This window comes from Oratosquilla oratoria, chromosome 19 (genome assembly GCF_046742065.1).
Source record: "Oratosquilla oratoria isolate Oo_2021 chromosome 19, ASM4674206v1, whole genome shotgun sequence".
Classification (NCBI taxonomy): domain Eukaryota; kingdom Metazoa; phylum Arthropoda; class Malacostraca; order Stomatopoda; family Squillidae; genus Oratosquilla; species Oratosquilla oratoria.
The window spans coordinates 49,245,086-49,263,515 of record NC_134795.1 but is presented as its reverse complement, the minus strand read 5'-3'; the positions used below and the strand labels follow the sequence as shown (position 1 = coordinate 49,263,515).

At 39.3% G+C, this 18,430-nt stretch overlaps 1 protein-coding gene across 2 annotated transcripts in view; it reads right to left on the bottom strand.

Annotated features, from left to right (window-relative positions):
* LOC143035865 (adenosine deaminase-like) overlaps positions 1-18,430 on the bottom strand; it is an 86,837-nt gene that overhangs the window by 1,652 nt on the left and 66,755 nt on the right. Inside the window, exons 4-10 of one of the 2 annotated variants that reach the window (XM_076202958.1) lie at positions 11,205-11,371; positions 10,732-10,845; positions 10,510-10,611; positions 10,276-10,406; positions 7,462-7,640; positions 2,518-2,644; positions 2,162-2,338 (exon numbers count right to left, since the gene is read on the bottom strand). In XM_076202958.1, the coding sequence (XP_076059073.1) occupies positions 2,162-2,338; positions 2,518-2,644; positions 7,462-7,640; positions 10,276-10,406; positions 10,510-10,611; positions 10,732-10,845; positions 11,205-11,371 (997 nt within the window). Of the gene's footprint in view, positions 1-776; positions 2,339-2,517; positions 2,645-7,461; positions 7,641-10,275; positions 10,407-10,509; positions 10,612-10,731; positions 10,846-11,204; positions 11,372-18,430 lie in introns of those variants that run through there. The other variant, XM_076202957.1, reaches the window with a different exon arrangement.

The window sequence follows — 18,430 nt, the reverse complement described above, 5'->3', positions numbered from 1 at the left end:
AGTGGGATTGGGATTAGGAGTGGGATGACGAGACGTGACATAACATAAGTATAATTAAGGAGGCTCTCCTTATTTAATTTCTTGAGAACACCTGTATCCAGTTTACTTTCCCTCGAGAGAGCACAAGGATCGCACACAACTGGTAAGTCTTAAGCTAATGGTAACCTGCTTTAAAAAGAGGAGCCATTTAAGATTTTATTTGACCCAACAGGTCACGGGTGGTCTAGTATATATTGATATAGACATACTGTAATATGTGGAGCAAGTATGCATGAAATCTGTAGGCATGGTATGATACACAATATACTCAGTGGTGGCGCCAGGGGGAGGCTTGGGGGGGCTTTAGCCCCCCTGAAAAAGTGGCCAGCCCCCCCAACTGAAATGAGCAAATTGAAAATTTAAAACACTCACTGAAATAATTTTATTAAGTGGAATTTTTAATTGCCAGGGCTAAAGATTTGTCAGCCATCAGTGCTAGCCCAACCATTAACCCCCTCCCCTTCTGAAATGAGGATAATATATGTGTATTATCATATTACTATTAGCCCCCCCAAAAATTTGCTCAGCCCTCCCTTTGCCTCCCCAACTAAAAATTCCTGGCGCCGCTGCTGAATATACTGTGATACATAATAAGTGCACTGTCTGACTTATCACATATCCACAATGGCCAGATTCCCCAGGGATGCAGGTCCCATGCAAAAGAGATGTGGTGTACTGGATTGATTGATTTCATGAATAATGTAAATGTGACCATATGGATAATAAAACTAAATAGATATAAAAATCACTAAATATATTAAGTTAAAAATCAGTAATGGCACTAGTAAGGCACAACTTACTCCATGCCCTGGCTGTGAAAAACTGTTGGCTGAGAGATCTCCTGATGATACCTTTACAATTTTGCCTATCAGGAAGAATTCTTGCTGCTGGCTGATGGATGCAAAGGAACCCCTCACCATGTTCTATTGCAAGATAATCTTATTCACCTTGGAGGAGCCCCATATCTTGAAAAGTTTTTGTTCTGCTTGTAATGGTCTTGCAAGATGGACTGACCATTTCTAAAACCCATCGACCCCCTATCCTCCATTGGAAGATGCAGGCCTGAGGGGGTGACACTTTGTCTGTGAACCAGACCCAAGATTGCTCTCAGTCCACTTCATTTGTATTTCCACCTTTTCACATATGGAGTATGGAGAGCTGACAACTACCAAATGTTCCTCTCCTCCTACTTTCAGCTAGTGACATAGAAACAATCCCATTCTAATACAGCAAGATTCAAAGTTTCTTCCCAGTGAGACTTATGGGAGGGGTCAAGGACCACTACCAGCTACTGTGGGGTAGTGGGTTTCCAATCAGTGAAACTTGGCAACAGTCCTTGGGTCCTTTCTGGCAAGAAAAATTGGACTGTTGTATGTCTTGTATTGCTACGGAACAGTTTCTATGTCACTGGCTGAAAGTAGCAAAAAGGAGCAGTTGCCAGCTGTCAGCTCTCATGTGGAGAGGAAGAAATACAGTCAAAGTAAACAAAATAAGATGTAGGGCTGGGCCCACCTCCAGACAGAGGTGGGGGGGGGGGATTGACAATTTTTAAAAAATGGGCAGTAGAGTGATTCTCTGATGTCCATCTTGCTGAATCATCACCAGCAAGTACCCATCACTGGTCCCTATCTCCCTAGTTGTCTCTCTCACTACTTCTGCAACAGATACCCAGTCATGCAGTACCACTTCACCATTACACAGTGCCTGTTTCACTTCCACTGATTTTTTGGGGTTATTGAACCTGAAACATATCTAACATAGGTGACCAAAGATATAGATATCCCTTGTGCAGATGCTATCTGTTTCTCCTTGTGATTATACAGGACACACAAATAACACTTAGGACAAAGCAAACTGAAATATAAATCAACTTTGCTTAAATTCTTGACATTACAACATAGTGCCCTGGTATATTTTTTCCTTCTAACATTATTCACTCTCAACTTATTTTCTTCAATAATGAGGGTCATTTTTATACAAACATGCCTTTACATTTCCATTGTCAATGAAAACATAAAATTGAGACAGGTTTACATGGAATTGAGGATTACTTGCATATCTAATCTTCCAATAGTTCTCCAGCTTCTTCATAATTTCTTTATACTACTTTTTTATTCATTACCTATGATCGGTCTGCCCACGTGCTAAAAGTGACAGCTGGCTTAGCAACAGGTGGAGATTGTGGCTGTACAGGAGCAGGGAGTGAGAATTCCACAATTCCAAAGGCTTCTTGTAGTTGGGCTATCAGTGCATGTTTCTCTTCTGGAGGCAAAAATGTATGAAGGGCTGCTTCAAAACTCTGCAAAAATAAAAGTTGCTTATAATCACTGCACACAATTTAAAGTTCTCAATTATTAGTCAAGCACTACATCCATGCACAGTACACATCCAAATAGACAAATAGCCCAACTACAAGTAAATATACAATCACAATGACAGTCTAATGAATCATTATAAAAATAACACTAATTGTCATACTGCTTTTGCAAGGTGTGCTTCGGATAATCCCCATGAGCACAGCAGGCGACACTCATCCTCCATAGCTGTGCCTGTGATGGTTGGATCATCAGTGTTCACACTAAATGATACTCCATCCTCACAGAATCTGAAAAAAATTATAGGTTAAATTTAATAAATCAATCAATCTAATGCCCCAGGTCTCTTACAGGACAAATATGACTCCCAGGTAACTGGTAACAACTACCAGATTGGCCCATCAATCACCCAGTAAGGAAATATTGTGTTGTCTGGATAAAGCTGCAAGTGTTTCTTTGTACAAAAGTGGCAATTGCTAACAAGTCTATCAAAATAAACACCATGTGAAGATGGAGCCTCCCTCCATTCCTCTTATTTAATCTCATTCATGTGTATTATGACTACACTTGAAAGACCTGTAACAACTAAAACATCCTAGTAATAAAGGCTCTGTCCTCACATGGTGTATATCTTAATAGACTTGTCAGCAAATGCCGCTTTCATACAAATTGTCACAACACCAAGGACAGAATGGAACCTTTATACAGTTGTTATGCACATGCTCTGAGAAAGACGTAGTTTACAGAAGAGGTGGAACTTCCTTCATAACTGTACTGAGGAAATGGTTACCCCCAGGTCTACACTGAAACAATTTCTCTAGTTTGACCACCTTTTTCCTCCTCATCTTAAGTCCTACCTCACTGAATGCTGGACTAACCTTTCAACCAAGTCCACCCAGGTTTTTGAAAAAGCCAAGAAGTTAGGTTCACAGGCTTTGCCATACAATGCCTGGTTTGATGGCTGAAGGTATAAGAGTGAACATTGCCATATTTTAATAACCAGCAGGAAAATAGACACTTGAGTGAATTGGATAGACTGCACCAAAAGTGTTTGGAAATCCATGGGAAGACCTGAAATCACAGTGAACCTCTCCAACAGAGCATTATTCAACATTGAAACCAAAGTGCTCAGCCTCAGGCTAAAGTTTGCAACCAGCATTCATGGGAAAAACCAGAACATCAATTTGATAATGAAAAATTACAAAGACCATGACAGTGAACTCATGCAAGGCTATAGACAAGGGCTGCTGACTTTAGCTCTCAGTGAACACCCCAACCCAAAAATACCCAGGAGATACATTCGAGCTATGGAGGTATTATCCAAGGATTCTTCCATCAGAATCATTACCACTGACAAGGGAGGTGGAGTAGTGGTGATGGACAGCATAGACTACACATGGAAGATGGAAGACCTGCTCAGTGATGGCAATACATATTGTGAAGTCTCCCAATCAGAAGTAGATAATGAAACAAAGAACTTCACATACAAGGTAAGAAAATTTCTCAAAAGTTCTGATGCAGGCAAGCCAAACCTCCCACATACAGCTATGATGTATGGTCTACCCAAACACCACAAAAGTATTATAATAATGAGACAATGAGACCCACAACATCAGGGATAGGGAGTGCCCTCCACAGAATAGTAGGTATGTTGGCCAGACATCTGTCCCCTCTCTTGGAAACCATCAGTGAAGCACATCTCAAACACTCAGGAGACCTACTGGACAGAATCTGAAATATTTCTGCCCGCAACAAGAAGTTGGCCAGTCTGGACATAAAAAGTCTCTTCACATGTGTTCCATTTGATAAGGTAATAGAGCTTCTTAGAAGCAAAATCAAGAAGGTGAAAATCGAAATCCCCTGCCCCCTAACAACTTTGTTGATTTGATACAACTTTGTGTGGAATTCAACTATTTTAAGTTCCAGGACTGCTGTTTCCATCAGAAATTTGGCATGGCCATTGGTTCTCCACTGAGTGCAGTCCTTGCCAATATGTTTATGGAATTTTTAGAGGAAAGACCTTTTGCTGACATCGTTCCTGAGCATGTGACCTGGCTGTGCTACATGGATGATATTCTACTCATCACACCTAGGTGATTCAATCTTCAACACTATCAAACTGCATTGAATGAGGTAGAGCCCACCATTCAGTTTTTCCTAGAATAAGAAATTAATTATTTCTTTCCTTTCTTAGACACACACATCTCAAAACATGATAACCAGCTGAAATCTAAAGTATACAGTTAACCCAAAAACAAAAATTATTTACTTAATTTCTACTCCCACCATGACATCAGGATCAAGAAAGGAATAGTGATAGGCTTCTTCATTAGGGTACTCAGAATATGCAGTGCAGAATACTTTAAGAAAAGTGCTGGCATATCAGGGAAACGTTTTTAAAATCAAAATACCCAGATTTCCCTTTGGATAAATGCAGAAAACAAGCTATTAAGATTCTGGAAGGCTGCAGGAAACAAGGTGGGACAGCAAAAGTCTCATGTCACCAACCAGTGTCATTGCCACCAACCTGACTTGTATTTTAAAAACCACCAATTTTGAAGTAGTGTGCCAGACCAATAGAACAATTAAAGACATTATAAGGATGAGAGAAAACCTTGGTGAGACACCAGACAATAAAGTCAGTGTTTATTGGATTCTGTGCTCGGGATGTGAAAAATCCTACATTGGGAAAACATCACACAATCTAGAAATCTGGATCCAAGAACACTGGTATGATGTCCACCATAATGTCACCACCAATGTATGTGTTGCACACAGGAACAGTAGCAACCACCTGATGGACTGGGAGAATGCAGAACTTCTGGTACGTGAGCCTGACAAGATCTGTAGAAAATGTTTGGAAGCAGCCATCATACAAGGAACCAACACAATTGAACAAAATAGGGGCATGTTCAATATCTCACCCCACCTAATTCCTTTAATACCCATTGCCAACAAAATTTTAAGCTATCCCTAGTTGCCCTCCAAAATCCCCTTTTTCCTCTCAAGGTTGTTGTCCACCCTCAGTAGACAATTGCTCACCCTTCTTATTTTCTTCCTTTTGTTCCTCCGTTGTGAACCAATGTTCTTTGCCCAACCGATTGATCCATCTTATTAACCTTTCCTGTTCCCAGACATTTGGTCCTACTGCACCTTAATCTTTCCTAATATTCAGTGACCCCCACCCAAGATACCCCCTCCCTACCTCCCTCATTTTTCTTATTTAATCTCAGTTGTGTGTATTATGACTATATACTTGAAAAAGGTGTAACAAGTGAAACATCATCCTAATAAAGGCTCCGTCCTCACATGGTGTTTATTTTAACAGGAGTGTCTCTTTATCTTACAAGCACATAAGTGTCATCTACATCTACTTGATTGTTTAACATCCATTCTGCCCCTTGCTCTTTTTCAATACCATGTATCCATAAATACAGAATAAGTCCACATCCACTGCACTTTCTTATCATATTCCATTTCTGATGGCTTTGATCAATGCACTGAGACCTAATCCAAATAGGTTTAATAGGTCATGAGCTGTGAGTGATATGAGGATGCTGGCAATGGCTTACTGATTATATTTATCTTGTAGCTGTAGCTGAGTGACCCCTGTATTCTGTGACATTATATTTATTTAGGGCAGTGGTCAAGATGCAAGGATGACCCATCATCCAAGAGGAGCCAAGAAAAGAGGGAGGGAGGGATGGTGAATGGGAGTGGAGTATGTGGGGATGAAATGAGTGGGAGTGGATTTATGCCTTTGACTTTGGCTACCTCCCTTGTAAGGGGGAAAAAGCCATTGGTATATGTATGTGAAAGAGAATGAGTATAATAGCAGTAACTTTATATTTTGTAATGTGTGCATTGTGATGCATCATCATACATCAGGTAACTGATGTGTGTACGAATATTTGACTCGTATTGAAGAGGTTAATTGCCTGTTGGTTGGTAGAGTGCAGAGGGCACATATCCAACCATTGGTATGACCATATATCCTACAACTGGTAATGCTCCCCTCATCTCTATCCTTCCATCAGGTACATAGAAAAAGACCCACACTAAAGATGCACAGATATCAGTCAAGTATTTATTTTCCAGAGACATATAGGAGAGTCTGGATCACTGCTTGCTACAATAGGATCACATGCAGTCAGTGATACTTGTGTCAATAGGTATTATCATATTTTCTATTGTTAATTCATATTTGTGATATACATAAATAAAAGCTAAGATGAGAGGGAGGAGAGGGTGGTGGATGGGAGTGGAATGGATGAGAGTGAAATGGGTGGGAGTGGGTATATACCTGTTGACTTGGCTACCTCCCACGTAAGGGGAAAAAGCCCTTGGTATATATAGGGTGTCCGGACATAATCCCTCCTGGACACAATCCCCCCGGACAAAATCCCTCCGGACAATATCCCTCCTGGACAGAATCCCCCCAAGACAATATCCCCCCTGGACAGAATCCCTCCTTGAGTATATGTTTTTGTATTTCAATATATTAATGCATTTATATATTAATGTATTTTGATATATATTCTCATATTTGACTGTATATATGAATATATGTTGATGTATTTTAATATACATATAATATTTTCATATGTTTGTAAGGTGTAGTAGTGAAGCAATAAACTGTTTTCATAAATGATTTATTCTAACAAGTATATAAATGTCTGTACTGCATGCATTAGCACCTCGGTAAAGTACGATGTTAATTGCTTTGCATGTGATGGTATATAATGGGAAAGCTGCTAATCTGAATAATGTGGGGGGATTTTGTCCAGCCCACTCACTTTTGTGGAGGGATTCTGTCCAGGAGGGATATTGTCTGGAGGTATTTTGTCCTGGGGGATTGTGTCCGGGAGGGATTATGTCCCGGATCCATATATAGATATATAGAATTTATTTTCAGATCTATTCTAATGAAATCAGATGTATAAAATAACTATATTCACAGCCACAAGGCTAAAGATTTCACAAACTTTGCCTTGTTTACACCTTATTTTCATAAAAAAAAGGTACAAAAGAATAAGCACACTTTGAAATGTATTTCTTATCATAATAAATTTCAGCAGCAGCCCCTAAATTCTTACAATAAACATACCGTAATACTGGGTGCCTTTTTGATTTTGTGGTTAGATGATTGACAGCTCCAGTCAAGTATGAGGAATGTGGGCAGACTTCAAAATGGACTTTTTCTTTGATACATCTCTCATATATGTCAGGGTTCTCTAAAACACGGTACCCATGGCCAATTCTTTCAGCATGCAAGTTGTCCAAAGCCTATTAAGGGAATCAATCAATCAATCAATGAAATGGTCATAAGAAAGTAATATTCAAAATCAAACTAAAACTGCAATGTACTAAAAGGCTGTTAATAATAATATGGATGGAAAGAACATGATATTCTGGGCATTTATGCAATATCAACAAAGGAGAGTTTGATATGTTCCTCTGTATTCAATCATGCCACTTTACCTGGATAAATTAATTAATGTATGTATGTATAACAGCAAGCATGTGGTATATGGTAAAGGACTCCACAGAACCAAAGGAAGTTATTTTGGCTTACCAAATATCAGTACTGATATTTAGTCTATGAAAATTTTTTGGATATGCTGGTGTCAACATAAACTTTATGTAATTAAATTCCCTCTTATATTTAGCAATACAAATGAAATTCACTCATGACTACTACTTCACTAATGGGTATCTTGAGGGATGTGGTGCCCATCATCCTGTGCACAATCTCATATAATTTTCATTAAAAAGGAAGAAAATTTAAACATCTTACAGAATGACAGTACTGTAGTACTGTATTACACACTTTCCATGATTAAGCATATCCACAGTTAATCTTTCAATCCATTGCCCATTTCTCTCTTGCAGGAGGGATATTGTAACTGGATGAGAGGGTGACACAGCTTGAAAGGATATTCTTACATTTAAGTAAAGGTAATCTCCCAAACAATCTTGTCCCAAATGGTTTGATAAAGAAAGAGATCAGTATTGTGAAAAAAGACATGCTTATTATATAAAAAAACAAAACAAATACAATATTTGATAGCATATAAGATGCACCACCATTTCAGCAGGTTAGATTCAGGAAATAAGTTTTTAGTGTATTTAAGCATATATTGTTGAAAACAGTCTAGCTCTACATTACACAAGCAGAAACATAGCTGTATGAAAGGGCATTGCTGTGTTTTTGTTGTGATTATGAACTTGTTGTGCCAAGATGTCTAACCTATATGTACTCCAACTACATGAACTGGCAACGATCAGCATTGCCAGATACCATACTTTGTAATCAATTGTTGTACAATAAGGCTTCAAAATGTTGTACAATCATTAGAAAATCAATAATTCATTGAAAATGTTGTATATATGGACTAAAAAGTTGTACAAATTTGCTAATTAAATCAAAATGTCGTAGGACGCACAGCACATCTGGCAGCGCTGGCAACAACCATACCATAGTCTTATTCCTTGCCAACAAATGGCATTACAAGTCGCAGCATTTCAGATTAGATTGCTTTCATTTTCACGAATTCATTTTAAAGCATCGGTAATAATACAATAATACCAGCAATAAAATAAAGATGCATGGTGTTTAGGGTAGCTAAAAGTACTGAACATAAGCTAGGTTAGTGAGCGTCAAAGAGAAGATTAGCCTAGGCTCACGGAAGGTCTCAAACTTTACCTACAATGTATAAGACACAATTCAATTTTTTTGAGCCAAAATTTTGGAAAAAAGTGCATCCTATATGCCGTCAACTACGGTAAATAATAAATAAATAATTAAATAAATCAAGCAATGACTCACTGGGATATAAAAAAGATGATGAGGGTTAAAAAAATATATATATAAAATCACTGAAATCTAAAGAAAATTCTATGGGATTCTAGTTACATTAAAGATAAAAAGAATTATCAACTGTCCATTATCAATAGTAAGAAGGCATCAGAAGACAGGCTAGAAATATGTCATCTATTCCTGTAAAGGAAGAATTTTTACAAATGACGGTACAGTATACATTAACATCTCTACAATTAACTAATGACCAAGATGAGCCATAGACTTGACAGGTTCATAATTCTAGCAAGGGCATTGGAGTGAAGCACATTGCTTCCATAGCCAGTTTATCCCACAATCAGGTAAATAGTCAAATACTAAAGAAAAATTCTAACGTAGAAGGACCATGACAAGACTGAATCCAAATCTGTACATGGCTTATTATGTACAGAGATCAAAGATCATGATTAATAATGCCACAAGAAAGAAGTTAGAGGAATGAAGTGGTTACAGTATCTACATTATGAGCACAAAATTCTTAAACAAAGAGGGCTATATTCAAATGTCACTGGGCATGGCAAACCTAAAAATAAAACAAATTGGTTGAGAGAGGTGTTGAGAGGTTCAGTATTTGAAATAATTTTAGACAAATGCCAGCAGAGGTGTGCAATCAAGGCAAAAAAAAAAAAAAAAATTTTAATCCACCACAACACAATGCAGAGTTGGAAGATGGGATATTAATATGAGAACAAGCTCTATCCTGTAAAGTGCAACTACATAAGGACACTGAACTCATGCTTAGCCTCTCACTCCATACAGGAAAAAAAAAAATTGGTCTAGTGAGTGAAATGTCAAAAGTCTTTGCCTTAATGTACTCTATGTATTTACATTCCCTCATTTTTGCATGAGGAAACAGAAGAGAGGGTCGCTAAGAAAATAAAGTGACTGGCTCTGATGTTGATGTGCTGTTTCTTGTTGCATTGTTTTTGACCTGGGCAATGGGTGGGGGACAGGGATCACCCTTCATCCACAAGAAGCTGAGTGGGAGCAGGCCCTTATAAGGGGGAAGAAGCCTCTTGGTATATACATAGGTAGACTTTGTCTTGACTAATCCACACTTACTGCCTCCACACCTTCAGCTGGTCCAGCTTCTCCTGCATGCACTGTCCTATGGATACCTTTTTCCTTTGCCATTTTAAACACATGTGAATCTATATCTTCAAATTCTTCACCATTTGCAGCCACGCTCTTGTCTGCAAAGGGCAAGTATTGTATACTTGTTGAGAACTATAACATAAACCAAGCCTACTTGCCACCTCTATATACACATCTTTACCTACCATGATGTTTACCCACCTTTAGTTTTCATCAGCACAGCTTCATCCCCTGCAATGTCAATACCTACTACACCCTGGTCACGATACTCCTCACACATGCGGAGAATATCCCATGACCATTCTGTATTGGGATTAACAAATAGTGAAATGAATTGTTAAAATTGACTAATGTTCTTGTATGGACAACATATGAGGATACAAATATGCATATAAGCTCAATTATATTCAGTCTTTGACGTACGTGAATGACCTCGGATGCAGCACAAAAGTACACGAATTTTGGTGCCAAAGTCCACTTCCCCTCTATGAAGTCCCTTAAGAGCAGCTTTGAGCATATCATCTGGGGTTGTTGCATCTGTATTACAAAAAAAATATGACATGACCATGTTACAAGGTTTATAATGCTCAAATGCTGACACCATAAAAGTCTGTTACTTATATATTCTAATGGTCTAGCAGTAATTAGCACAGGAGATATAGCTCAAAGACTAGTGCAAACAGTAAAATGTATTAACAAACTTATTTCCCCAAGTTTCACTGACTGGAAACCTGCAGCCCTATTTCCACATTTTTCTCCTACAAAAGCATCTGGCAGCAACAAATATGCATTTTCACTATCTACAACTCTTTCCCGCTACTAAAGTGTGCAGTAACAAGTGTGCATTTTCATGAACATGTCCACATACACATAGAGAGGCCAGATCTGATTCTTACCATGGTAGTTGCCATTTAATTTCATAGTTTCAAGATACTTGGGTCCTACTCCAGTAGATGATGACAGCAGGTGAGGGCAAAACCGGACTTCACAGTAGGCGACTGAATCTCGAGCTTGGTCCTCAACAAACTCGTAGGCCACTCTCTCGATGGCAGCTTCATCATCACTGAGGGACATATATGTATACATAAATACATTTTTTCTTTGGTGATTTTATTCTATCAACTCATCAATTTTAGAATTTGTAGATGTAGGTCCATTCTGTTTTTTGCTTTTTTTTTGTGTGTGTGTGTGTGTAAGGGTATCAATAGGCAGTGGTGGTGTATCTATTCAATACTAACAATAGAGTGAAGTGTCAGTTGGACTTTGCAGTCAAAGAGTTATTGAGATGCATGCTTTGTCATAATGACTATTGGTGCAGCAAAGGGGCATTCCTTTATCCACAGTGCCTGGGACTATTTTTCCTTGCAAGTCATGAGAATACTAGGGGAAACCTTTGCAAGGAAGCAAAAGGAAACACTGCTTATTTTTCTTTTTACCACTTTATTCCTATGAAAAGAATAACCAATCTAGCTACCACTGGGAGGTTCTTTCAGCTCCCAAATCCAAAGGGAGTTTAGTGGGACTAATTTTCTTACCCAATAACTTCCTTTTTTCACATCTCTCCCCTCAAAACCTAATTCCACTTCCTCACTCATCCCCTCTCTCCCTTTCACCTCCCTCACCCAACTGCCTATTTCTTCCCCCTTCACCTCCATGTGCCTTTGTTATGCATTAACACATCCACTTCTTCCAATGCCTAATTTTTCTTCTCTCTTCATATATTATCGAAGAATCTTCCATCTTTCTTTTAGCCTCTCACTTCTCCTTCCTTCTATACATGCACCATGAATTCTTTTTTCCTAGTCTGGCCCCTCTCATCCTCTCCATGTGCCCATATTACCTCAAAAGTACAAATACTTTTTCCCTGTATGTACCTTCTCCAAGCATCATACATATACATATACCAAGGCTTTTTCCCCCTTACCAGGGGGGTAGCCAAAAAGGACAAGGCACAAAAACATTCCCACCTATTTCATCCCTGAAAACACTCCACACCCCTCCACCCTCCCTCTCATCTTAGCACCTCCTAGATGATGGGTCATCCCTGCACCCTGTCCACTGCCCTGGGTCAGAAGCAGTCAGTGTCGCAGGACACAGCACATCCACAGCAAGGCCGCTTCATTAGATCGGCGACCCCCCCTCTCCGTCCTCCCATATAAAGGAGAGGACGGGGAGAAATCCCTTTGGGCTGCGTCAAAAACTTTTGCTCACACACACTACCTCACCCCCATTCCCCCGTCCAATCCACCTCATGCATCACAACATTTTCCATATACAACCATTCTCCATTCACCCCTGTCTTCTGTCCTCTCCCGTCCTTCCTCAACCGACATTCCCCTCTTCCCCAAAGCCCCCTTTACCCCATCCATCCATCTCATCCTAGGACGTTCCCTCATGTTCACTCCCTCCACATCTGCCTTCCATACCTCCTTTACTAGTCTTTCTTCACTCATTCTTTCCATGTGTCCAAACCATCCTAATACTCTTTCATCCACCCTATCTCCCAGCTCCCTTTCCACCCCTGTTCTCCTCCTCACCTCCTCATTTCTCACTCTATCTAGCCTAGTAACCCCCATCATACTTCTCAGAGACTTAATCTCAAACACATTCAAGTTCCTTCTCTCTTCCTCTCTCATGTTCCATGTTTCTGCTCCATACAGTGCTGTTGGCACAATCACTCCTTCATACAGTCTCCTCTTAGCATCCATTCCCATATTCCTATTCCTCATTACACTTTTTAAACCACCAAGGCATTTACTCGCTTCTCTCAATCTACATTCTACCTCCACCTTCACTCCACCCTTTCCTGCCACATTTGCACCCAAATATCTAAAACTATCCACTTCCTCCAGTTGCTCTCCCTTAATGCTCACTTCCAGATTACTGCCACTGTCACCCCTTGTACATCTCATCACCTTACTTTTACCCACATTTATCTTCAGCTTTCTTCTATCACCTTCTCCAAGCACTTTCCTTAATTTCTTATCTGAAATATTGGCTACTCTCCTAATGTCACATAAAGCCTGTGGTCCATCTCTGCCACCGTTATCCACTTTATACAACTGAACTCAATGTCCATGACTCACTTAAAAACAACCACCCTCTCTACTTTATATATCTAATCCTTTCCCAGCATGTCAATTTCCTTAGCTTGTACCTTCTTTCTTTTCAATCATTCTCCTATGCATTCTTCTTCCACTCCTTTTTTGATCTTTGCCTTCCTTCTTCAACACTTGTTGTTCTCTTTTTTGACTATATGGGTCCTTTCATTCTCTTCAAAAGCCTGTATCAAATCAGCAGGACCATATTCATATTTTCTTCTCCAAGTTCCTTCTCCATGAATTTTTCTCCAACTCCATTAGTTATAAACTGGTCCTTTTACCAAATATCACACACAGTCCATCTCCTCTGCTATTACAGACTCCCTTAGAAATGATTTTGATGTCCTATATTTGTCTCAACATTATTTTCCTACCACTCCCCACTCTGCAAACTTTTTCACTGTTCCACTTTTATTTCCAATACAGGCATCAGATAACAATGATAATTACGATATTATTTACCTTGACTTTAGCAGTGTTTGATAAGGTGCCACACCAGGGACTACTAAATAAAATCAAAGCCCATGGCATAGGAGGAAAAGTGTTAGAATGGATTAGAGCTTGCATTAATAACAGAAAACAGTGGGTCACCATAAAAGGAGTAAAATCTAGGTGGGGCAATGTTACTAGTGGGGTCCCCCAGGGCTCGGTTTTGGGTCCCTTGTTGTTCATTATGTACATAAACAACTTAGACGACAGGATAAATAGTGATGTTAGTAAGTTTGCGAACAACACTAAAATAGGACGCCTAATTAGGTCAGGAGATGACGCAGAGATTCTGCAGGATGATCTTAACAAATTGTTCACATGGTCAGTGAAATGGCAAATGAACTTCAATATCTCTAAGTGTAGCATGTTAAACGTAGGGCTACACAACCCCGAAAATAGATACAGCTTGGATAACACGCTTTTTGAGAAAACTGAGTGCGAGAGAAACTTGGGAGTTCTAGTGAGTCCGGACCTTAGAACCACCAGGAAACAGTGCAGTAGCGCCAGGAATAAAGCTAACAGAGCATTAGGTTTTATTGCTAGGACAGTAACGAATAGAAGTGCAGAGGTAATTATTAAACTCTATTTAGCGATAGACCCATCCTTGACTATGCGGTACAGTTTTGGTCTCCGTCCTACAGAATGGACATCAATTCACTAGAATCAGTACAGAGAAGAATGACCAAAATGATACATGGACTCAGAAATTTGCCTTACGAAGAGAGGCTTAGGCACCTTAACTTACACTCTCTGGAAAGACGCAGAGTGCGGAGTGATCTAATAGAGGTGCTCAAGTGGATCAAAGGCTTTAAGAAGGGTGATGCAAACAAGGTCATCATATTAAAACAACAGGGTAGGACTCGCAGTAATGGTTACAAACTGGACAAAGTTAGATTTAAAAAGGAAATAGGCAAGAATTGGTTTACTAATAGGGTGGTCGACGAATGGAATAAACTTAGTAACCATGTAGTAAGCGCTAAAACTATCAGTTGTTTTAAAAATTTATTAGACAACTTTATGGATGGTGTAAGAGGCCGGTAGATAGAGGTAGACATTCAGGTAGATCGAGGGGTTGGTGAAACGATATGTAAATCTTATTCAGTTATGATACAATGGCCGACGGCATGTTGCTGAATTGCTTATTCTAGCTTACCGTCTTGTATTGTAAACATGGGTTGGAGCGGCGATCAAAGGTACTGATGTGACTAAAATGTAAACAAAGAGCTCGTTCTGCTTGCGACAAATTGCTTGCGTAAACAGTATTGCTTGAGACAGTATAACAGTCTTTTTGATTGGAAAAAAGGGTGGAGAAAAATTATTGGTGCATGGATGTAAAGTCACGCCCTAAAAGGGTGGCACTTATTTGTAACGTTCAAAGTTATTGGATGAATTAAATCGTGACGTCGGAGCAGACTTGGCTTGGTGGATGTAAGAGGATCCCAGGTGGGAGTCCCTTGGTGTAGCTTGAATAACCAAGTGTAACTGATAGTGAAGAAAAGAGAAAAGAAAAATACGTTTAATTCACCTTCGAACTGATTAATGGAACTGGACTAAAATTACACTACGAGAGTGGCATGGGGCCTGCAGATGAAAAAGTGACTTACTGAAATGTTGTAGCAGTGGAGCTAACAGATGGGAATGACAGGTGGTGATGGATACGGAGCTGCCTAGTGTAGGCCTTAAGGTCTCTTGCAGTCTCCTTCATTCTTATGTTCTTATGGACAGTGTTCCATAACTCTATGCGCTCCTATATCTACTAACCCACACACGCGCACACACACGATAGTCGAAGTGACAGCGAAGTTTGGAACTCCAGGAAAACTTCAAATTTTGTCGATCTCAACGAGGGAGTACCTTTGTTGTATTAGTAGGGAAGGGGAAAGCTCGTGGTGTAGTGGGAAGGTGAAGAAAAAGGAGAAAGGGAGGGATTACTGAGGAAAATGGAAGGAAATGAGGAAGGAGACGAACGGGCTCCCCTGGACGTCAGAAGGAATTAATGTCAACAAAAGGGCTGCAGACGACGCAGGTGAAGTCGAAAATATCCTAGGCACTAAAATTAGAAATATAGAAAAAGAACAATGCAATAGAAAGTGGAGATAATAATTTCCATGGATTTAATGAGGGAGGGGATGCCAACCTCCCCCGATTAGCAAGTCTAGAGGGAAAACTAGAGAAAATGATCGAGCACTGGGAGGGTAGGTTCAGCCAACTTACATGGATTACGCAAAGAGTTGATAAAGTGGAAGAAGCAAAGAAGGAGAACGAAAACCTAACGAATTAGAATAATCAAAAAGATAGTTAAAAGTAAAAGATGAGAATGAGGAATTAAAGAATAATAATAAAGAGAATAAAGAGTCCATAGCAAAAGAGGTACAGGGTTGGAGAAAAGTCCAAGAGAACAACAAAATTTAATTTAGATATATAATGACACAACAGATGAAAGAACAAACTAAGGACACAGTTATTAAAGTGATGAGGGAGAAGGAGAATATAGTAAGAGACTTAGTGGACAAAAAGAAATGTATAATTATATCAGGGATGGAAGAGAAGCATAATCCAAATAGGACTACAAGAGTAAAAGAGGAGAAGGAAAAGGTAAACAAGATATTAGTAGTCCAAGAGGATGAACAAGAAACAAGGAAAGAAATTGAAGACATATAGAGAATAGAGATAGACAGACTTTATTTGGCAATAAACCTATGTACATGAAGTGCAAATAATGACAAGAACACATAGTTCGGAATAATAATTGCAAATTGCCGAGGGTAACACAAAAAGCATGTACACTTATTTCCATTGTGGTCCTCATCAGATTGTTATTCTACACTAAGTCACACAGACAACATACGTAGGGAGTGGGGACCAGAGACAATCATGAGTAATACCAGTCAGTATACATATGACACATAAACATTGTTATAGTTTTGCTAATATTACTAAAATGTTCGTACACATAGGATATTGAGACAAAAAATTGAGCACCATCACAAAAAGGAACATTGCATTAAGCAAAGGAACAACAAAATAATGTTAAATTGTAACAAAACAGTATGAGCGAGTACTATGTCAGAGTAGCATTAATGATATACTACGTTATTCTACAGCTGTATCAACATGTAGCGAGTACTGTATCAGAGTAGTACCATTAATGATATACTACATTATTCTACAGCTGTATCTACATGTTGTCATAGTGAATGCTACACCTATTAATTAATTCTAACATTTTACCTGAATCTCAGGACGAAGTGGGCAATTAGTATGAGCAATAGGGAGTAGTACATTATAACCTGAAGCACCAGAAGTAGGGTACAGGGGACCAGTACTCGTATGAGTAGAACAACAAGAAGAACGAGGAAAAAGGTCAGATCATAACTGTTCTTGGACCCTACCTGAGACATATACCATACTATGACTAGCAAAACAAAGGTGGAACCAATTTGTAACATCAAACATTGTTATACTAAACTAAACTTCTGAAGGACAAAAAAAAAAAAAAAAAAAGGCGGGGTCAGAACAGTTATGAGTGAACGCAGATTTGGATGGTATTACTCATGGAGTCAGGTATCCCTCACTAAGCTAGTAGTACATAAAATCAAGGCTGTTCTCTGTCCATAGCTGAGACATGTAGTAACCCTTGACTTTTTTCTTGAAGGTAACCTTGCTATTTGACTTCTTAATGAACACAGGTAGCGAGTTCCATAGTTGAGCACCTGTGAAGTGAAAGCTGTTTTTGGTGAAGGGACTCTTGACGGTTCCGGGTTTGGTTCTCAGCCGATAACGTAAAATTACAGCTCACATATGAGGGAGCAGAATTATGAACGACATTGTAAACTTGGTTTAGTTTCAGCTGTTGGACACGATATTTTACAGGTAATATTCCTACCTTGCTAAATTCTTCTAAACCAATATGACTACGTTGAGGTAAATGTAGCATGAATCTAATGATCTTATTTTGTGCAAATTGTAGCCGAGACTGTTTTTTTCTGCTCAGACTATTGTACCGAGAACAAGCGTAATCAAAGTGATGTTGTAACAAGGCTGAGACCGGAAACTTCTTTGTTTCTAAATAAAAATTTCTGGATTTTCTGTACAAAAATTTGACTTTATGTGAACACTTGGAACCAATCTTATCCGTTATGGCATTCCCTGAGAGGGACTGATCTAAGGGTATTCCAAGATAGATTACCTCTTGTTTTGACTCCAAGACATTATCCCCACATCTGACCTGTACATCGCTGTGTTTCCTGAGGTTGGGTTTTGATGCGAAGACAATACTTTCAGTTTTACCGAGGTGTAAAGATAGCCTATTATCTATGAGCCAGTCCTGGACTGATGACATTTCGACACTCAGTTTCTCCTCTACTTCAACTGGGTCCTTACCTGAGACAATTAGTGCGGAGTCGTCTGCAAATAGCAGTAACTTACAGTTCACCGCACCTGGCATGTCGTTGATATAGACCAGGAAGAGTAGCGGTCCTTGAATTGAACCTTGTGGTACATCACAAGTTATATCTCTGTCATCTGAGCAG